At 62.0% G+C, this 16,440-nt stretch overlaps 2 protein-coding genes across 8 annotated transcripts; both read left to right on the top strand.

Annotated features, from left to right (window-relative positions):
* Positions 1-478: 478 nt before the first annotated feature.
* VPS9D1 (VPS9 domain containing 1) lies at positions 479-11,763 on the top strand. Of its 7 annotated transcripts, XM_088136268.1 has the most exons (15): positions 479-849; positions 1,795-1,870; positions 2,504-2,596; positions 4,152-4,311; positions 4,428-4,542; positions 4,776-4,838; positions 5,932-5,984; positions 6,088-6,175; positions 6,890-6,975; positions 7,375-7,844; positions 8,067-8,196; positions 8,464-8,672; positions 9,678-9,753; positions 9,972-10,076; positions 10,433-11,763. In XM_088136268.1, exons 1-15 carry the CDS (start codon positions 745-747, stop codon positions 10,524-10,526), a joined length of 1,923 nt encoding a protein of 640 aa, XP_087992394.1. In that variant the 5' UTR covers positions 479-744; the 3' UTR covers positions 10,527-11,763. The 7 variants fall into 7 exon arrangements, with proteins under 7 accessions (XP_087992394.1, XP_087992397.1, XP_087992398.1 ...); XM_088136271.1 differs by lacking the exon at positions 2,504-2,596 and having other exon boundaries at positions 480-849; XM_088136272.1 differs by lacking the exon at positions 479-849 and having other exon boundaries at positions 1,107-1,870; positions 2,476-2,596.
* Positions 11,764-12,364: 601 nt separating this feature from the next.
* SPATA2L (spermatogenesis associated 2 like) lies at positions 12,365-16,162 on the top strand. The gene is made up of 3 exons (XM_088136286.1): positions 12,365-13,129; positions 14,070-14,464; positions 14,550-16,162. Exons 2-3 carry the CDS (start codon positions 14,156-14,158, stop codon positions 15,573-15,575), a joined length of 1,335 nt encoding a protein of 444 aa, XP_087992412.1. The 5' UTR covers positions 12,365-13,129; positions 14,070-14,155; the 3' UTR covers positions 15,576-16,162.
* Positions 16,163-16,440: the final 278 nt, after the last annotated feature.

Below are 16,440 nucleotides of genomic sequence, written 5' to 3'. Positions count from 1 at the left end.
AGACCCCGGGCGCCCTGCTGGCTGGGGTGGCCCTGCGTCCGGTCCCCCGGAGGGCATCCGGTCGGGACCAGCTGCTTGAACCGGCGGATTCCTGGCCCAGGGCTGACCCCCCATCGCGTCCCCCTCGTGGTTTGCCTAGTCGGGGTGTAGGAGTACGCCAGGCCGGCTGGGTGTGCACAGAACGCCGAGCCAGAAACGGGGCGGGGGCGCCCAGAGCCCGGCCGGGTTCACTCGGCCGAGAGGATGCGCTGCAAGGGCTTTGCCGCCTGGAGGGGAGCCCCCTTTTTCCGAGAAGGGGCGGCGGGCTCGTGCCCGCGCAGAAGCCGACCCTCCGGAAGAAGAGCGAAGCTCGCGCCCTCGCCTAGCGCTCGCCGGAGCAAGCGCCGAGCCCCGCCGAGCTGCGTTGTGGACGGCGCTGCGGAGCGCGATGCGCGGCCCTTCTGCCATGCGCGGAGCTGCTCCCGCCCCGCCCCCGCCATGGCCCCGCCGGGCTGGCCCCGCGGAGCCGCGGCTCCCCGGGGCCGCTCCGGGCGCGCCTGGTCGCCAGCGAGGGGCGCTCCTCCCCCGGGCGGCCGGCCTCTCGGCGCGCCGCTGAGCGGCGGCAGAGCGCGCGGGGCAGCGCCAGCCCGGCAGGAGCCGCGCCCACTTCTGACCTCACCGGCTCCGGCCCGCTAATCCGCCCGGCCCCTCGCCCGGCCCTGTCCGAGCGGCCGCCGCTCCTCGGCGGCGAAGTTCCGGCCGGCCATGGCAGCCGCGCCCTCCGTCGCAGAGCCGCCGGTGAAGCCGCTGCAGGGCGCCATGAAGCTGGCCAGAGGTGCCCTAGAGCTGGACGCCGGCGACCGGCCGCGGGTGAGGGGCAGCGCCCTCCTTTGAGGAAGCGCCGGGGGCGTTGTCGGGTCCGAGTACGTGTGAATGCGCGCCGGGGGCGTTCCCTGCCTGGAAGCCGTGGGGCGGCTGGTCCTCGCTGGGGCGCCCCTTAGGAGCGGGGCCGGGCGCCTCCCAGCCTTCCCGCGGCGGCCCCCGTCCCCTTTGTTTGCCGGGAGGCGGGCGGGGCGCCACCCCCGCCGCCTCTGCGACGGAGGGGAGGGGAGGGGAGGGGAGGGAGGCAGGGGGCCTTTCTCGCACAGCCGACCCGGGTGGGCGCAGTCTGGGGCCGGCCGAACCTTTCTCCCGCCTTCTGCCTCTGGCACCCTTCGTGTGTTTCGGACTTGAACTCCCCTGGGCCGCGTTGCCCGGAGAGTTGGAACCCTGAGCCTTCAGTGGGGAAGGCGCTCCCGGTCGCCCTCCTGCTCGCCCTCTGGGCAGAAGGGCTGGAAAGGGCGGATCAAAAGGCGGCCTTCCCCGAGTGTGTGGGGCCCTGCCAGCCTGGGGCCGAGGTCACCCCCAGGCCAGGCTGTTTCCCCACCTCCCCGGAGGTGCTGGGGACAAACCCTTTGGCCTTCTGCATGCACAGCCTGGGCTCCGATGTGCAAGCAGTCGCTGTGGTCCAAGCTGTATTAGGATCCCTTGCGAGTGGCATGGGGCAGGGCACCAGCCAAGCACCTTGGCAGGTCTTGCTTGCAAACACCGGGTTCCGTCGGCGCCTCTCCCAGAAAGGGGCCTGGTTTTCTGCTTTGTCCTGGCCCAAATTGGACGGGGTGCCAGTGCAGTAACCCACGCTTTGACCTCTCCTGGGAGGGCAGATGAAGCAGGCCTCCTGCGTCATGAGGGCTGTCTGCCCAGGGCAGCCCAACGTTAGGCTGGTCCTAAGGACAGGGTTGCCTTTTCACCCCGTGGAACTTTTCTCCTTGGCAGGAAGCCTACGTGGAATACTTAAAGAGCATCAGTTACATTGCCCAGGTCCTCCTGGAAGAGGCTGCCGCCATGACTGGTAACTCCTGCTTTTCCCCGTCCTCCCTGCCCAGGGCCCTGAGCTCCAAGAGGAACGGTGGGATCTTAATAAATAGATGGGCACATTTGCAGGCACGGATGGAAAGTGAGCCTTGTTGCTGGTGTCTTCAGGACAACAAAATGGAAGTCATGTAAACCCCCCTATGTGGGGGCATTTCCACCACAAGTAACCTTGACAGGGTTAGTTAAATATCTCAAGATAATTTCCTTTGAAGCTTCTGCGCTTGGCCCTGCCCCTCTCAAGACCCCCCCAATCACCCCCCCCCCCACGGTCTCCTTGGCGGCGAGGCTGGTTCAGGAAAAGGCATGTTTTGCCACTCGAATCTCGAGCTGCCTGAATTCAGCTCTTGTGAGAATGACGGCCCAAAGCGTCCATAGGAGTAGACCCATCAGATGCTTGCTGCCTGCTCTTCTTGGGGGAGCAATGATTGGCAGAAGTTGCTTTTCCTGGAGCTGGGCAGCCCCACTGGGGGAGGGGTTCATGGAGTGGCTAAATCCTGCCAGGCAGATGGAGAAGACGGTTGGCACCGAAGTCTCTTGGAAGTCTTTTTGAGGTGGGTTTTGCATCCCCTTGTAATTGGACAGACGCAATCACACATTCCTTGTCCCGAAGGGGATGAAAATGATGTGGCGGCTGATACTCCCAAGATGCTCAAAGTAGCGGAGCAGTGCCTGGAAAGAGCCAAGAGCAGCATTTCTAAAATAGGTGAGCACCGTTTGCTTTTATAAACACACACACACACACACACACGTATCTTTTATCAAGCAGGCTGCTCCAGAAGAAAATCTTACCCGCTTCACCGGGATCTGCAGCAGAATGAGCTGGTATAATCCTGAAATGTGTCACTTCTTTTGAAGGTGGTGAGGTTGTCTTCTGATATGGTTCTGTATTGAAAAGAAAGGAAAATCGTCTGTCGAGAAGATGGTTCCAGACATGAAGGAGCCAGTTGGTCCCACTCCTTGGTGTGAGCATCCTCTCTAAGTGGTGCTCAAGATGAGCATCGCTGCCCTCCTGGGGTTAGAAATGGTGCTGTGTCCCATCCAGCCACCTGGACACTGCCTTGCCTCCTCGCTTGACCTAATGTTCTCCATGCAAAAGGAGTCCGACATCTCCCAGAGGGTGTTCTTCCAAGCCTCAGCTTCTGTATTTCCCTTCCACCCAGTGTGGGATAATGACCTCTGGGGTGTGTTCAAGACTGCTTGTTGTTTAACACTCTTAAGAAAACCATCTGGGCAGGGGATGATTTTATTTCAGCACTAGATTGAAGCCTGGCCATTTATGTAAGTCCGTATGTCACGGAATGGGTTTCAGTGTCTTTGCTAGAGAAGCTTTAGAGCAGTGTTCTCAACCTTGGGCGCTTGGAGATGTGTGGCCTTCAACGCCCAGAATTCCCCAGCCAGCATGAGGATTTTGGGAGCTGAAGTCCACACATCTCCAAGCGGCCAAGGTTGAGAACACTGCTTTAGAGTGATGCTGTTGGACCAGACTGACGGATTTCACCCCACCCTGAGATCTGTGAAATAGGGTGGGCTGGAAATATTGCAACAAGTTCATAAACATTTCTCAGTAGGAGTTAACTAACACGGTTTCCTGCAGTTCTCGTGCAGGCCAGACTTCTTGGTTTTTAGGTATTTTGTTCCAATCGTGTTTTAAAACAGCTGAACAGAAGTCAGTGATTTTAAGGTAGAGTTTCCTTTAAGTTGACATGGACTCCCGAGGGCTCCCCCGACCCCCTCGTGTTACTTTCTTGGCAACGGTTTCTCATTGCCTTCCTCCAGGGTGTTTTTCAGTTTTCCAGGCCAGCCTAATGCCCTTTGGGTGTCCTGTTAGTCTCCCATCTAATTACTAACCAGGCCTGACCCTGCTTAGTTTTTCAAGATTGGCCACAATCAGTTTGGAATGCATCCACTGTAGATTGTTTTTTTTAATTGGGCAAACGTGCAATCTGAAATGCTACCCTCGCGTTTTGCTGAAGCCCATGCGCTGTCCTCAGCAGGGGACAGCACATTTAGCGATTAGAGCGTGCTCTGCATTCCCGTGCGAACGTTGGGAGCTGCATCAGGCCGGAAGATTTGTCCCTCCGGCTGCCTGGTCCTCCCGCTGTGAGAGGCAGCGCTCGTGCTCTCTTGGCCGAGGAAGGAGCCCGTTTCCAACACCTCTTCTCTGGCCTGCCCTTTGGCCTGTCTTGCCCCCCAGTGAGTCCTGAGATGCTTGCTCTGGCCAAAATGGGCCTTTGTTTTTCTTAATTCCCCAATTCCAGGAAAAGCAAAGGCCAGGCTGGTGGTGGAGAAGAAGGTGGGCCCTGCTCCTGTCTCCCGGCACCGCCGAGTCTCCTCTGATGAAGGCAGGAAGCTGTCGCCTTTCCTGCCTCCTGAGATGTTCCAAAAGCTGCAGATCACTGAAGTGCAGAGCCCCAGGAAGTAAGAGGGGCACGGAGGGCCTTTGTGCGGCGGGGGGGCTGGGCTCCCGGGCCCGCTGCCTTGGGCTGGGCAAGATGGGGTAGCCCCTGAAGGAGCTGCTGTTTCCTCTTCTGCAGCAGAGAGCTCAGCCCGCTGGAGGAGGCGTCGCTGCAAAACCAAAAGCTGAGAGCCACCTACGAGGCCCGACTGGCCCGGCTGAACCCCAGCCAAGCAGTGCAGAAGACCTCTCTGGCAAGTGGAGCCAGCCCGGGAAGATGGGTCTCTGCGGCTCTGGGGGCCCTGTGTGGTGAGCCAGGCAGTGTGGCCCAGGTGTTTTCTTGGAGGGGGAGCGACTTCAGGAGCCTTCGTCGCCCCTTTTGAAACAAAGATGGGTTGGCTGGTGGCACGTTCTTTTTTTCCTTCATCCTCCGTTCCCTCCGTTTAGCCCGGTGGGCTGTTGCTTTATTGCTGTTTTTGCTCAACAGACGCTTTCTCTACAACGTCAGATGATGGAGAATTTGGTGATCGCAGAAGCCCGGGAAGAGGCGGTATCCTTTCGAAGGAAGTAGGAACTCCCCCACGTTGACCTCAGCTCCGACGTTTTCCTGGCAAACCCAGAGAAGACTAGGCTACAGACGTGGGATCCCCTGGTGGTTTCCCATCCAAGATCCCCATCCTGCTTAACTTTGGGGGGATCAGCCAAGATTAGCTAGGTCCTGCCACCTCTGGTTTCTTTGGCTGTCCCGGCAGCCGGCAGCCAGCTGGTCCTTTGTCATTTCTCCCTTTCAGCCCCAGCAGACGTCTTGACGGGTTAGTTGGGTGCGGGTAGAGCCAGGGAGAACCCACCTCTTGGCATGAGCTCTCTGGCCTGCATCTGCGTCTCTGCTCAAAGGGGAAAACAGAAAGTAAAATGAGGGAGGCCGGCTAAGTGTGGTGTGCCATTTATCTGCCCCGAAGGAAGGAAGATTTGCGGTGGTCAGAGGAACTCTTGGCCAGCAGCTTTTAGGAGAGAGCTACTCCCAAGGAGAACAGGCTTTCTCACTCCCCAGGATGAGGCCAAGAAATGACAGTGCGGCTTCTTTGTAGCCCACAGGGGAAGGGGCCCCGTCTGCTAGAACGCATTAATTTTGGTTTCAGCTAAAGACAGAAAAAGGATCCAGCAAACCTTGTGAGAGAGACTTGCGGCAGGGCAGAGGAGAGCTGGGTCAGCGTCCCTCTTCTGGCGGTGGCTCTGGGCTGCCAGCCACCAGGAGAATGAGTGTGTGTGTGTGTGGCTTCCATCGCCCTTGGATGGCTAGTGGCCATTGTCAGGCCCCCTGCCCACCGCAAATTGTGCCCACCCTTTTTAAATACTGAAAAGGCGTCAGATGCTTTTCTCGTGCCAGGCTAAAGGGACCCCCAAGCTTTCCCTGCGTGGCTCCTGACTGCGCCTCCAGGAGCCTTTTCTCTCCCCACATCTCTAGCTCTGCTGGGCTGTGACTTCCGCTGTGCAGGCCGGCTGCCGTTGGGGCTTCTCCCCACCTGAGCAGGGCTGGAGTTTCTCCAGCCGCCTTGCCGTTTGCCTTGCTGGGAACACGCAGCCCATCTGGCCAGAGGGCCTGGGGGGCTGTCCGGGGGAGGACCTTGACTCTGCTCCCCCAGCTCCAGAGGAAGATGGAGGAGCATCGGCTGCGGTTGCAGGAAGCTGCCAACAGGCGAGTGAGCTTGGGCTGGGCTGCCTCGCCCCCTTCGCTCTGCCCAGTGGCAAGGGATGGTGCGTCAGGTCCTCCTCTGAGCCCGTCTCCCTCCATCCCTCAGGAGGTTCTCCAGCAATGCAGTGCTGACCCCAGAAGAGCAGGAGCAGCGGGCCATCTACGCTGCCATCCTGGAGTACGAGCAGGACCACGTACGTAAAGGGCTCGGAGCGTGCAGAGCCAGCGGGTCTCCAAGAGGCAGACTGGGAAGGATGCGGCTTTATTGGACCAGCTGAGGGAGGTGGAGGAGGAGGGGAGGGCTGTAGCTCGGTGGGGGGCCCAACATTAAAGGAAGGTGAATAGGGCCACGTTTATTGTACAGGTAGTCCTCGCTTACTGATTGCTCATTCAGCAACTGTTCGAATTCACGATGGTTCTGAAAAAGGTGACTTGTGACAGGTCCTCAAAATTCTGGCCGTCGCAGCACCCCCATAGTCACATGATCACCATTTGCAACCTTCCCTGCCAGCTTCCCACAAGCAGTCAATGGCAAAGCCAGCAGGGAAGACTGCAGGTCACTCCAGTAAGTCGCTTGCACCCTCTCCCGCCTGCCCTGGCCCCACTGTGCCACGTGCCATGCCTTAGCTGCCTGCCAGCTGCTTGGGACTTGCTTAACGACCTGCAATCCTTGCTTAATGACAGCAGTGGGGAGTGCCGGGATTGCTGTCACTAAGCAACGCTGTGAAGTGATGTCATGCTTTACAACCACATCGCTTAGCAATGGAAATTCCGGTCCCAGTTATCATCATTAACCAAGGACTACCTGTAAGATGCTCCTAACCCTGCAGATATCCCTTGTGCCCCCTCTCTGGCTGGGTCAAGCCCTGACGCAGAGGGCGGGGGGTGTTCTCTGCTCTCCCCTGCAGGACTGGCCAAGGTTGTGGAAGGCCCAGCTGAAGGAGCACCCCAGTGACCTGTCCTTGGTGCCAAAGCTTCTCTCCCACCTGCTCAGGTAAAGAAGAGGTGTGGGGCTGAGAGGTCCCCTTTTGAAGCCCTCCGATCTGCAAGGAGGCTTCAGGCAAAATGCACAAATACACCTCCCCCCCCCCGTGGGGGATGAGACCAAGGGGAAGTGGGGGCCATAATTTCAAGAACTCTCATGGGTCCCCTCCCCTTAGCATGCTTTGAGTTGGCTCGTGGGACAGAAAGACATTCAGCTGCTAGGGCTTTGCCCGAGTGTCCTTCAGAAGCGTGGGAAGATGTTTCGGTATGTCCGTTCCTCCTCTGCACAGAATAGCAGCCCCTGCAGAGAGAGCAAGTGGAAAAGGAGCAGCTCATCCCTGCTGCCCAGTCTCCCGAGGGGGCGGACCCCCAGCCAGGTTCGGTAACGGTCCCCCTTCCTTGACTCCAGCTTTGCAGATCATCCCATCTGCCAGCTGCTGAAGAAGCTGCAGTGCTCGGTCTACAATCGCGTCTATCCTCTCGTCAGCCAGAGCGCCGCAGATGTCTCCCGTGGCGGGTCTCTCTCCTCCTCGCTGGATGCAGAGCCCTTCCGGCCATCGGCCACCGAGGGACGGAGGTTGCGCTCGTCCCAAAGCCTGCACTCAGTGTTTTCTGTCCAGGAACACAACAAGCTGAACCTCCGGCATAGCATCTCTGGCACCCCCTTCATTGAGGACCAGAGCCTGCTGCTTCCCCCCCAAGAAGAATGTGTGTCCTCCCCATTGGCTGACCGGGAGAGCTCCTTCGAAGACCTGGAGCAATTCTTGTCAGCCTCCGAAGCCCGGGCAGCAGGGCCCTTGCAAGATCCCCTAGCTGGGAAGAAGGGCTCCCAACAAGAGGCCCTCAAGGCAATAGTGAAGGACATTCACAACTCCATCGGTGAGGTCCCTGCGTGGGCAGCCACAGCGGGACTGGTCTGGTCTGGTCTGGTGGTGGGGGAAATCTAGCTTGCAGGCAAATCCATGGAAGACCCCCTCGCCATCTTCTGCTGGGTCTGTCCTGCTCCCTTAACAACTGGAAAAAGGATCGTGGGTCTCTCTGGGTGGAGCCCTTCTCCGTAGAGGCTCGTGCTGATGGAGGCGGGCTCCTTTCTCTCTGCAGACAGACTGCTGTCCCTGATGCTGCTGGCTTTCGAAGGCCTCAACACGGCGGCCGCCAAGGATCAGTGCCTGGCGCGGCTGGAGGAAGCCTTCTTTGGCCCACTCTGGGGGCCCCTCTTGGCTGTGTACAGGTAGGACTGGTCCAACCAACATCCTCTTTGCCCTCTGCATCTTGGCAGAGGATCAGCTGGCGCTGTGGAAAAAGGTTAAGTTGGGGGAGTTGAGCCTAGGGGCTGCTGGGCAAGGAAGAGGCAGAAAGCTCCCCCCCTATTTCCCCTGGCAAGGAATGTCTCGTGACTTGGAGTGAGCTGGGACTGGTTTGTGGGTGAATGAAAGGGACAGAACCGGCCTCCTCCCTGGCGTGGTCTGCTCAGCCCCCCTCTTCTCTGCGTCCTCAGGATTGTTTACCAGGCCCAGGAGGAGGCTCTTTCCAGGATCATGGAGCTGCACAGGAAGACCTCACCAGCAGAGATGGGCATCCCCTCCAAGCTGCTTCCCCAGGGCAGGCTGCCCACAGGGGAAGGGCCTCCCCCTTACTGCGCGGCTGTGCAGGAGCTGCTGCTCCTCCCGCTCAGCAGCTGCCCGCAGAGGAAGCTGGAGTGCATAGGTGAGGCCGGGAGCCCCAGGAGGCCCAGCTGGGAGGCTTGTGGCCAGGCGGGAATCCAGATGGGAACTGGAAGCACCTCTGCTCTGGGGGTTGGGGGGAACCTTAGAAACTCCTCCCCCGTGTTCAGTTCAGCACTTCAGAGAGACGCGCCAGGCTTCAGCTGCCCTGACAGCATTTCCAGTACCCCACGTGGTGTCCGAGCACCTTTTTCTGGCCTCGCCCCCTCCGGAACGCTGGACTTCCTAACCTAATTGAGAGGGAAAGACCAGCCTGCTTGGCTGGAGAGGCGGGAGGATTCAGGGCGCCTCTGGATGGAGACGGGCACGAATCTGAGGAGGAGAATGCTGCACGAGGCGTGGGAGAGGCCTCAACTTGAGAGCAGACTTTCCCCATTCGGTGCCCTCCAGGCCTGGTAGAGAACGATTCCCATAGTCCTCAGAGGGTGCCCAAGATGGCTAGCGACTGAGGGGTTGGGCTTGGTGGGCATAAAGCTGGAGAGGCTGGGAGGAGGAGGAGGGGCTGCTTTAGCGGCCTGGCCATCTGCCCCCGGGCTCCGCTTTTCTGTGCTGACAAAGCTGCTCTCAGGCTCCCCAGGAGGGTTTCCAGCCTGGGACCACCTACCCACAAAAAAGAGGCTCTGCCTTTACAGCCCTTCCTCATGTGCAGCCTGTGCAGGTGGGCATGTTGCCCACCATTCAGAGGAAGCTGGAAGTTTGGCCAGAAAAAGCGACCCGAGAACCAGCGTATTCCAGCAGAACTTGTCTGTCTCTCTGGTCCAAGGTTACCGGCTCTTCGGGGCTGAAACCTTTCCCTTCCCCAAGTGTGGGCTGGGACCAGACTTCCTGCATGTGAGTCCGCTTGCCTGCCCTCCAGCCCCAGAGATCAGAGAAGGAAGACATATTTGTGGGATTTGGGAGCGTGAAGGAAGGTGGCACAGTCCCTCTTGTGCATAGACCTGTGCGCTGTGGTCTTGCTCACCCACCCCCTGCCTTTTCTGCTTGGCAGTGCGGACCTTGCGGGTCATCTGTGAATGTGCGGAGGAATACTGTGGCAGCCGGCTCCAGCCAGCATCCGCTGCCATGTGAGTACCCTGCCCGCAGGCATCCTGTTTGGAGGGGATGCCTGGCTCCAAAGCCATCTCTGCCACTTCCCTGATGTGGCTCAAGCCTCACTGGGCAGATTGTGTCCTGAAACGGGCAGTGGTGCATGACCCCCTGGTGGTGCTGCCACCATCACGCAGCCACCGACTGGCTGCTGAGCGAAGAGACCGGGCTGACTTGGTCTGCCTTCTCCTCGCAGCGGTGCGGATGACCTCTTGCCCATCCTCTCCTTTGTGGTCCTCAAGAGCAGCCTATCCCAGTTGGTCTCCGAGTGTGCCGCTCTGGAAGAATTCATCCACGAAGGGTAGGTGCGGGATCCTTTGGCGTGGCAAATGTCCACCTAACTTTGCAGGGGCCAGGCGGAAGCCCCAGGCAGGACGGGAAGCAGGCAGCTCACCCTGCCCTCTGCCTAGCAGCCCTGTCTCTGAGCATCCGGCATTAGCTGCCCTCTGCAAATTTCTGAGGGCTCCTGAAGCAGTGGCACATTCCCTGTGTGTGATGACGGGGCCGAAAAAAGACTTTCTTCTGCCGGTTACGTACAGTTGGGGGGAGAGGAGGGGAGAGGCTCAGCAGAGGGAGGGGGAGAACTGTTCCTCTGAAGATGATTCTCAGCAATGCTTCCTCCTGGCTGGGGCTGACAGGTTCCCTTTTTCCACCCAGCTACCTGATCGGGGAGGAGGGCTACTGCCTGACCTCCCTGCAGAGCGCCCTCTCCTACGTGCAGACCCTGCAGGGGCCATCCCTCCAGAAGTAGCGGAGCTCCCGGCGGGGGGCCAGTGGGACTGCGCCTCCCTGCACCTCCTCACCTGGATGACGCCTGCCTCGCTGCTCTTCGGAGGACTGCAGAAGGGAAACTGGCACCACGCCCCGGGGCTACCTCATGCAATATTTGGGAGAGGGGTGTGCATACAGCTTCGGGTGGCTCCAGCACCCGCTAGCATATGTGCGGCCCTGCAGGTCTAGTGGCACTGGGGCAGTGCTGGCTTGTGTCCAGGCGTGGTGTCACCAGACGCTTAGCACACCCCGTTGCAACAGCTGAGCCTTCCTGTGCTTCTCTGCCAGTGAGCATGAAAAGAGAGCAGTGGGCTGCATCCCATTTCCCACCATTACACTAAGAGTTGCTGCTGTAGCGCCACCCCTCCCGTCAGCTGCAGGCCAGCCAGCCGTCCATCCACTGGGCAGCCTCTTCCTTCGGGAGGGTTGGCCAGTGGCAGAGCCGACGGTCTGCTGACCTGGCGCCTCCTGTCTCCCCCTGCCCCGCATGACCCCTTCCTGTATGGCAGCTGCTTCAACCCTGCGGGTCTGTGGCAGAGCGGATCTGTTTCTGCACATCGGAGGACTATGTGGCCACTTTCTCCTTGCCTCAATGGGAGCGACCGCTGGGGTTTTTACTGCGTTAGGGGAAGGAGGGGTGCACACACCTGCACCAGGAAAGAGGACGAACCTGTCTGCTCACCCTTCCCCGCCCCCAATTTTGATCAGTTTAGATTTTCAAGTTCCTCTGATCAAACAGGAACGACCCTATGTGAAGAGGAGAATGCCTGAATGTGAACTTTTCCTTGTGGGACTGTGCATTGTCTACTGAGAGGGGGGAGAGCTTGAGGGCCAGGTGATGGGAGGCCGGGCCACAGAGTGGATTCTCAGCAGGAGTTTGCACAAGCCTCTGAGGCTGCTCTCAAGCTGTGGTGGAACCAGATGGCAGCCATATGAGGGGGCGGGGAAGGAAGGCAGGGACCCCTCCTCCTGTGTAGCGCAGCTGCGGCAGGATCCTGGGGAGCGCCTTGGGTTCTGCTGGTCCCGAGAGGCCTCCTCTCCGCTGGATCCTAGGAAGCAGGGGCCCCATTGCAACTACAGGCACTCAGCACCGGTTTTCCTTCTGGGTGGTGCCCCTGCCTGGCCTTCCACCGCCTTCGGAGCCAGGATCTCTCCTTCCTGTCCTGACTGGCTTCACTCCTGGAAGCTGTTTGGTAATAAACCTCATCTTCTCCCTGCTCAGCAGGTTGTGTTATTGGGAGGAGGTGAGGGCGCCTGTTTGCTGCATGGAGTCAGCTGGTACTACTTTGGGAGGTGAGGTGGGCTGGGCTGAGCTGAATTGTGGGACCAGGCAGCTCAGTGTGGGGCTTGACCTCTTGCAACAGTAAAGTAACCCCCCAATCTAGCTACCTGTGGGCTCATCCTGGGCAAGCCAGCCATCCGCGCTGGGAGGCTGGAGAAGACTCCTGCGGCTGTCTTCTGGCGTTCAGACGCCGATGGAGCGTCTGGCGGTCTCTTCAGCCGCCCGGGGCTGGTGCTCGGGGGCTTCCACGGAGATGAGAGCTGCTGGGAGCGTGAAACTTGCGCGCGTCTTTCAGGATTCGGGGGGGGTGGGATGGATCACGAGCCCCGCCCGCGCAGGTGAACCGGAGGGCACAGACCAGGGGCTTCAGCAGGGAGATAGGCGAGCGCGGCAGGAACCAAGGACGGAGTCCTACAGCCGGGGAGGGGACGCTGGGTGGGCAAAGGGGGGCTCTGGGCTAAACTTGAGATCCGCTTGCTTTCCTGCTGGTCAAGGCGCTGCTCCTTGAGAGGGCGAGAATGGGACCCCTGCGAGTGGCTGGGTGGCCTCCAAGGAACCCCCTCCTCGATTGCGGAGCCTCGGTCCCGCCGCCTGGCAGGCGAGAGGCGGCTCTTTGCAGAGCTCCGCGGCTCTCGGGGCGCGCTGAGAGTTCGGGCAGGCCGGCCCCGTTTCTTCCCCAGCGGAGGCTGGGCGGCTTTTCGCTTGCGCCCAGAGGCCCCCTTTGCAAGCGGGCACGAAGCCCCGGGCGGAGAAGCGGGGCAAGAGTCAGCCGGGGGAGGAGCTCGCCGGTCGCTCGGCGGCTCTCGCGTTGGCCGGGAAAGGCCCGCGGGCCCTCCGTGGGGGAGCCGATGGGCCGGGCCGGGCGGCGCCCCCTCGTGCTCGCGGGCTGGAGCGGGGGGGCGGCGTCCGAGGGCTCCGAGCTCTCGGCGCCCCGAAGGACGGGGCCGGTCGCGGGCTGCGCCGCCACGGTCGAGGGAAGCGCCTTCGCGGCCCTCCCGCGACGCCTCTGCGAGCGCTCCCTTCCTCAGCCAGGAGGGCGGAAGCTGCGGAGCGGAGCCGGCCTCGGCGGCCGCCGTCTGCAAAACTCGCGCTGCCGCCCGTGGATGTTCGGGTTCCTTCGCGAGCCGGAGCTGCGCCCGCGGGCTCCGCAGCGCCGAAGGAGTTAATGCCCGGGCTCCTGCTGTGACGTAACCTCCTCCCGCGGGGGTGGGGCCGGGGGCGGGGCCGGAAGCGTCCGGACGCGAGAGCGAGGGACGGCGGGCGAGCGAGCGAGCGAGCGAGCCTCCACCGGCTGCCGGCAGGTGAGCGGCAGGGCGCGAGTTCGAATCCCAACCGGCGGAGCTCCCGGGAAGCGGCTGGCCGCGCGCGCGCCCCCGACCCCAAGCGCGGCCCCCGGCCGGCGCCCCGGACCGAGCCCGGACTCCCGCGAGACCCGAACCCGCCGCCTCGGCCGGGCTGCTCTGCTGGCCCCGCGGCAGTGCTGACCCGTGCCCGTGGCGCTCGGCCGGGGCGGGCGATGGTCTTGGGCCGGTAAAGTCTCCGCTGAAGAGCCGCGGAGTGAGTGCCAGCCGCCCGGGGCTTCCCCTGCCTGGGCGGCGGCGGGGCGGGTGGCACCGGCTCTGCCCCCGCCCGCCCGCCCGCCCGCCGGCCGCCTGGCAGCTCGCCGGCCTGCCCGCCCGTGGCCGCCGCCGCCCCCGCTTCACCGCCTCTCTGAGCTTTGCCCCCGCCGCGGTCCGAAGGACTCGACTGCGCCAGGCCCCTGCGCCGGACCGTCCGCCCGAGCAGCGCCCCTGCGCGCCCGCCCACGCGTGGCTTCCCGGCAGGGCTGGCCCGAAGCGGAGTCCCGCCCGAGGGGGGCTTCAGGAAAGACCAGCCGGAGGCTTCCGAGAGCTTCCAGCTGCCCAGACTAAGCCTCCCGCGCCCCTCTCCCGGCGCTCAGACTGGGCTGCTGGGCGGCAGAGGGGGCTGAGGCCGCCGGTGCCCCGAAGGGGAGCAGCGGAGCCTCCGGTGCCCTGGGCAGGAAGGGGAATCAGGCTGCCTCCCAGCAGGTGGGCACGACCCGCTCAGCCCAGTCCAGCCCTGCCCGTCTTTGCGCGTTTCTGTTGCACCCGGGCCTGTATGCCCTAGAGTGGGGAAAACCGTCCTTTCCTCCCGAGACCGAAGCTGGCAGCCTGTCCCTTTCGCCAGAGGGCTGGGGGGATTCAGCCCCATTGCTGTCTCCCTCTCGCCTCTCTTGGCCAGATGTGGGGGTGACCGCCTGCAGGAATCGTGCGCTGGCTGAGCTTCAGGAGCGCAGAGGCCCACCAGCCGCCTCTCCCAGCTTCAAGATGAACCGCGGCGCCCTGCTGCAGGACGAGTACCGCCGGTGCTTGGAGAGGGACTTCCACAGGGGCCACGTTGGAGCCTGCAGTGACGCGTCCCTGAAGGATTTGCTGCGGCATCACCTGCTGGAGGACTCGGAGCTTCACTGCAGCCTGGATGGGGAGGACACCTTTGCCACGCTGGCCGCTGCCTTGCGGGGACACCTGGATCTGAGAGGGGCCCTCCGGGATCTCGGCAGGGCCTTTGAGGTGCTGGAGCTGGCAGCTGTCAATCTGTACTTTTTCCCTTGGCGCAAAGAATTTGGCACCATTAAGGTGAAATTTGTTTTGGGGGCGGGGGGCGGGGAATACAGAGGAGGGTCTAGAAGTCATAGGAGCTGACGGGCATCTTTCTTTGCAGACCTTCTCGGGGGTCTACGTTCACGTCCTTCAAGGGGTCCTGCCAGAGGCAGACCTTGCCCGGAGTTTCCGCCGACTGGGCTACGTACAGCAGGATCATCTCCACCTGGTGAATTCCCGGCTACCGCCGGGTGCCAACCTGCTCTCTGCAGCTTGCTGCTTTTTTGCAGCCCGGGTGGAGTGCGAGATCTTGGCAAAAATTGTGGAGGAACTGGAGCCGAGAGTTGTGCCACCCGACGAGCTGCTGATGGCTCGCAAGGAGGCAAAGGGCAGTCTGGAGAGGTGCGTTGCCAAGCTGCAGAGCCTGGCGCGGTGGCCGCGGAGCCGCGAGGTTCGCCCGGAGCCCAGTGACGGGCTCGATCTCTACCGGGAGAGTCCCGAAGGGCAGAGCCCCTACGGGGAGCCCTCAGGAGGCCGGCTGTTGTCCCGGGAGCCCGCCCCCCTCAGTGAGTGCGGCAGCCCCCGGCTGCTGAGGCGGGAGCAGCCCCCGTGGAGCCCCCAGGCACTGGTGGAGAGCAGGAGTGAGCCCTCCTGGACCCGGGAGCCCTCCTGCGGCAACGGACTCCTGGCCTCGGAGGGCCCTGACCTCGCCACCTCCTTCTCGTTCATCTCCTTGAGGCGCGAGCTCAGCAGGACTGCTGAGATGGACTTCCCTGCCCAGCTGGGGAATCCGTTCTTGGCCCCCAGCATTCCCCATGAGAGCCCCGCCCTCCAGGCACACGGGGCGGGCGGTCCAGCCTCTCCATCCAGGCAGCCCAGGAGCCTGCGCCACACTCAGGGGCTTGGCACGGGGGCAGCCGCTGAGCCGGCCCACTACCAGATGCATTCCTGCCTGCTCCCGGGGGCCCTCCCGTGCTCCTGCTGCAACACCTGCAGGCTGCTGCATGGCAGCAGCTGCGACGGGGCTCAGATCTGCCGGAACCACCACCACGTGGAAGAGCTGCAGAGCGAGAAGCAGCAGCGCCTGTGGCTGCAGCGGACGGAGGTGGACAGGCTGCTGCACGAGGCAGGGGGGCCCTGGCAGTAGGTCGAGAGCCCGGCTCGACTTCGGCGGGCACAGCCGTGCCCCCTGCCACCCTGGGATGTCTCCGAGAAGCCCACCCGCCAAGCCTGCTTTCCCCCTGGCAGCCTCTCCCCATGCCTGCAGCAGGGTAGAGTCCAGAGCAGCTGAGAGCGCCCCTTTCTTCTCTCTGCCCTTGAGGAGATAAGATGGCTTGGCCCGGGTTTAATTAAGCGGTGAGGCAATGCCTTGGGGCGGGGGCAGGGGGGCAGACCTCATGCCAGAGACTGCTTTCCAGCATCGGGACCATGGTTTTCTGGATGCCCGCCTCGCCTTTCTGACATTCCAAGACTGGGTTGCTCCCTTCGCCCGTTCTGGCATTTGCACGAGGAAAGAGTGCGTGGCAAGGCCTGGGCGGACCCGGGGCTGCTCTGGCTGGTTCTGCCTCCCCTGAATTCCTGAGCTTTGTGCGGGGCAGAGGCCAGAGCAGAGCCTCCTGCTTCACCGGGCATTTTCGCTGGCATTTTTACAAAAGGCATGACAGACCCCGTGGCAGCCGCCACCTCCTGATGTCTTACAAAAGATGCAGTTGTAATAAACGTAACTAAAGTTGATCTGATTCCCTAGATGTTTGGGCCCCCCTCCCATTGCAGCTGGCAGTCGGGACAAGAGTTTTGGGTTTGGACCTTTGCGCCCGCTCAGGACTGGGGTAGTAGCCTGGTTTTGCCTGCAGAAAAGCCCCGGCCTGCCCCCGCAGCGCCTTCCCTTAGAAGGCCAGGTCTGGACAGGGTCTTCCCCGGCTCAGCTGGCCAGGAGCTGCTGCCGTTGCCCAGAGGCTCCCTTGGGTCTGCCCAGCAGGTCACAGGCACAGCCATTTTTACTCCAGCGTTCT

This window comes from Python bivittatus, unplaced genomic scaffold (assembly GCF_059951505.1).
Source record: "Python bivittatus isolate LINGU-HERP-01145 unplaced genomic scaffold, Pbiv_v1 ctg000190_np1212, whole genome shotgun sequence".
Lineage (NCBI taxonomy): Eukaryota > Metazoa > Chordata > Lepidosauria > Squamata > Pythonidae > Python > Python bivittatus.
This window is presented reverse-complemented; position numbering and strand designations above follow the sequence as displayed.

Bases quoted from the DNA above. Each gene is read 5' to 3' on its own strand.
- VPS9D1 (XM_088136267.1), top strand. From the start codon at position 2,284: ATGCTTGCTGCCTGCTCTTCTTGGGGGAGCAATGATTGGCAGAAGTTG. The intron at 5,985-6,087 runs GCGAGTGAGCTT...TCCATCCCTCAG, and splicing joins TTGCAGGAAGCTGCCAACAG to GAGGTTCTCCAGCAATGCAG. The intron at 7,845-8,066 runs GTGAGGTCCCTG...TTCTCTCTGCAG, and splicing joins GGACATTCACAACTCCATCG to ACAGACTGCTGTCCCTGATG.
- SPATA2L (XM_088136286.1), top strand. From the start codon at position 14,156: ATGAACCGCGGCGCCCTGCTGCAGGACGAGTACCGCCGGTGCTTGGAG. The intron at 14,465-14,549 runs GTGAAATTTGTT...CTTTCTTTGCAG, and splicing joins AAGAATTTGGCACCATTAAG to ACCTTCTCGGGGGTCTACGT.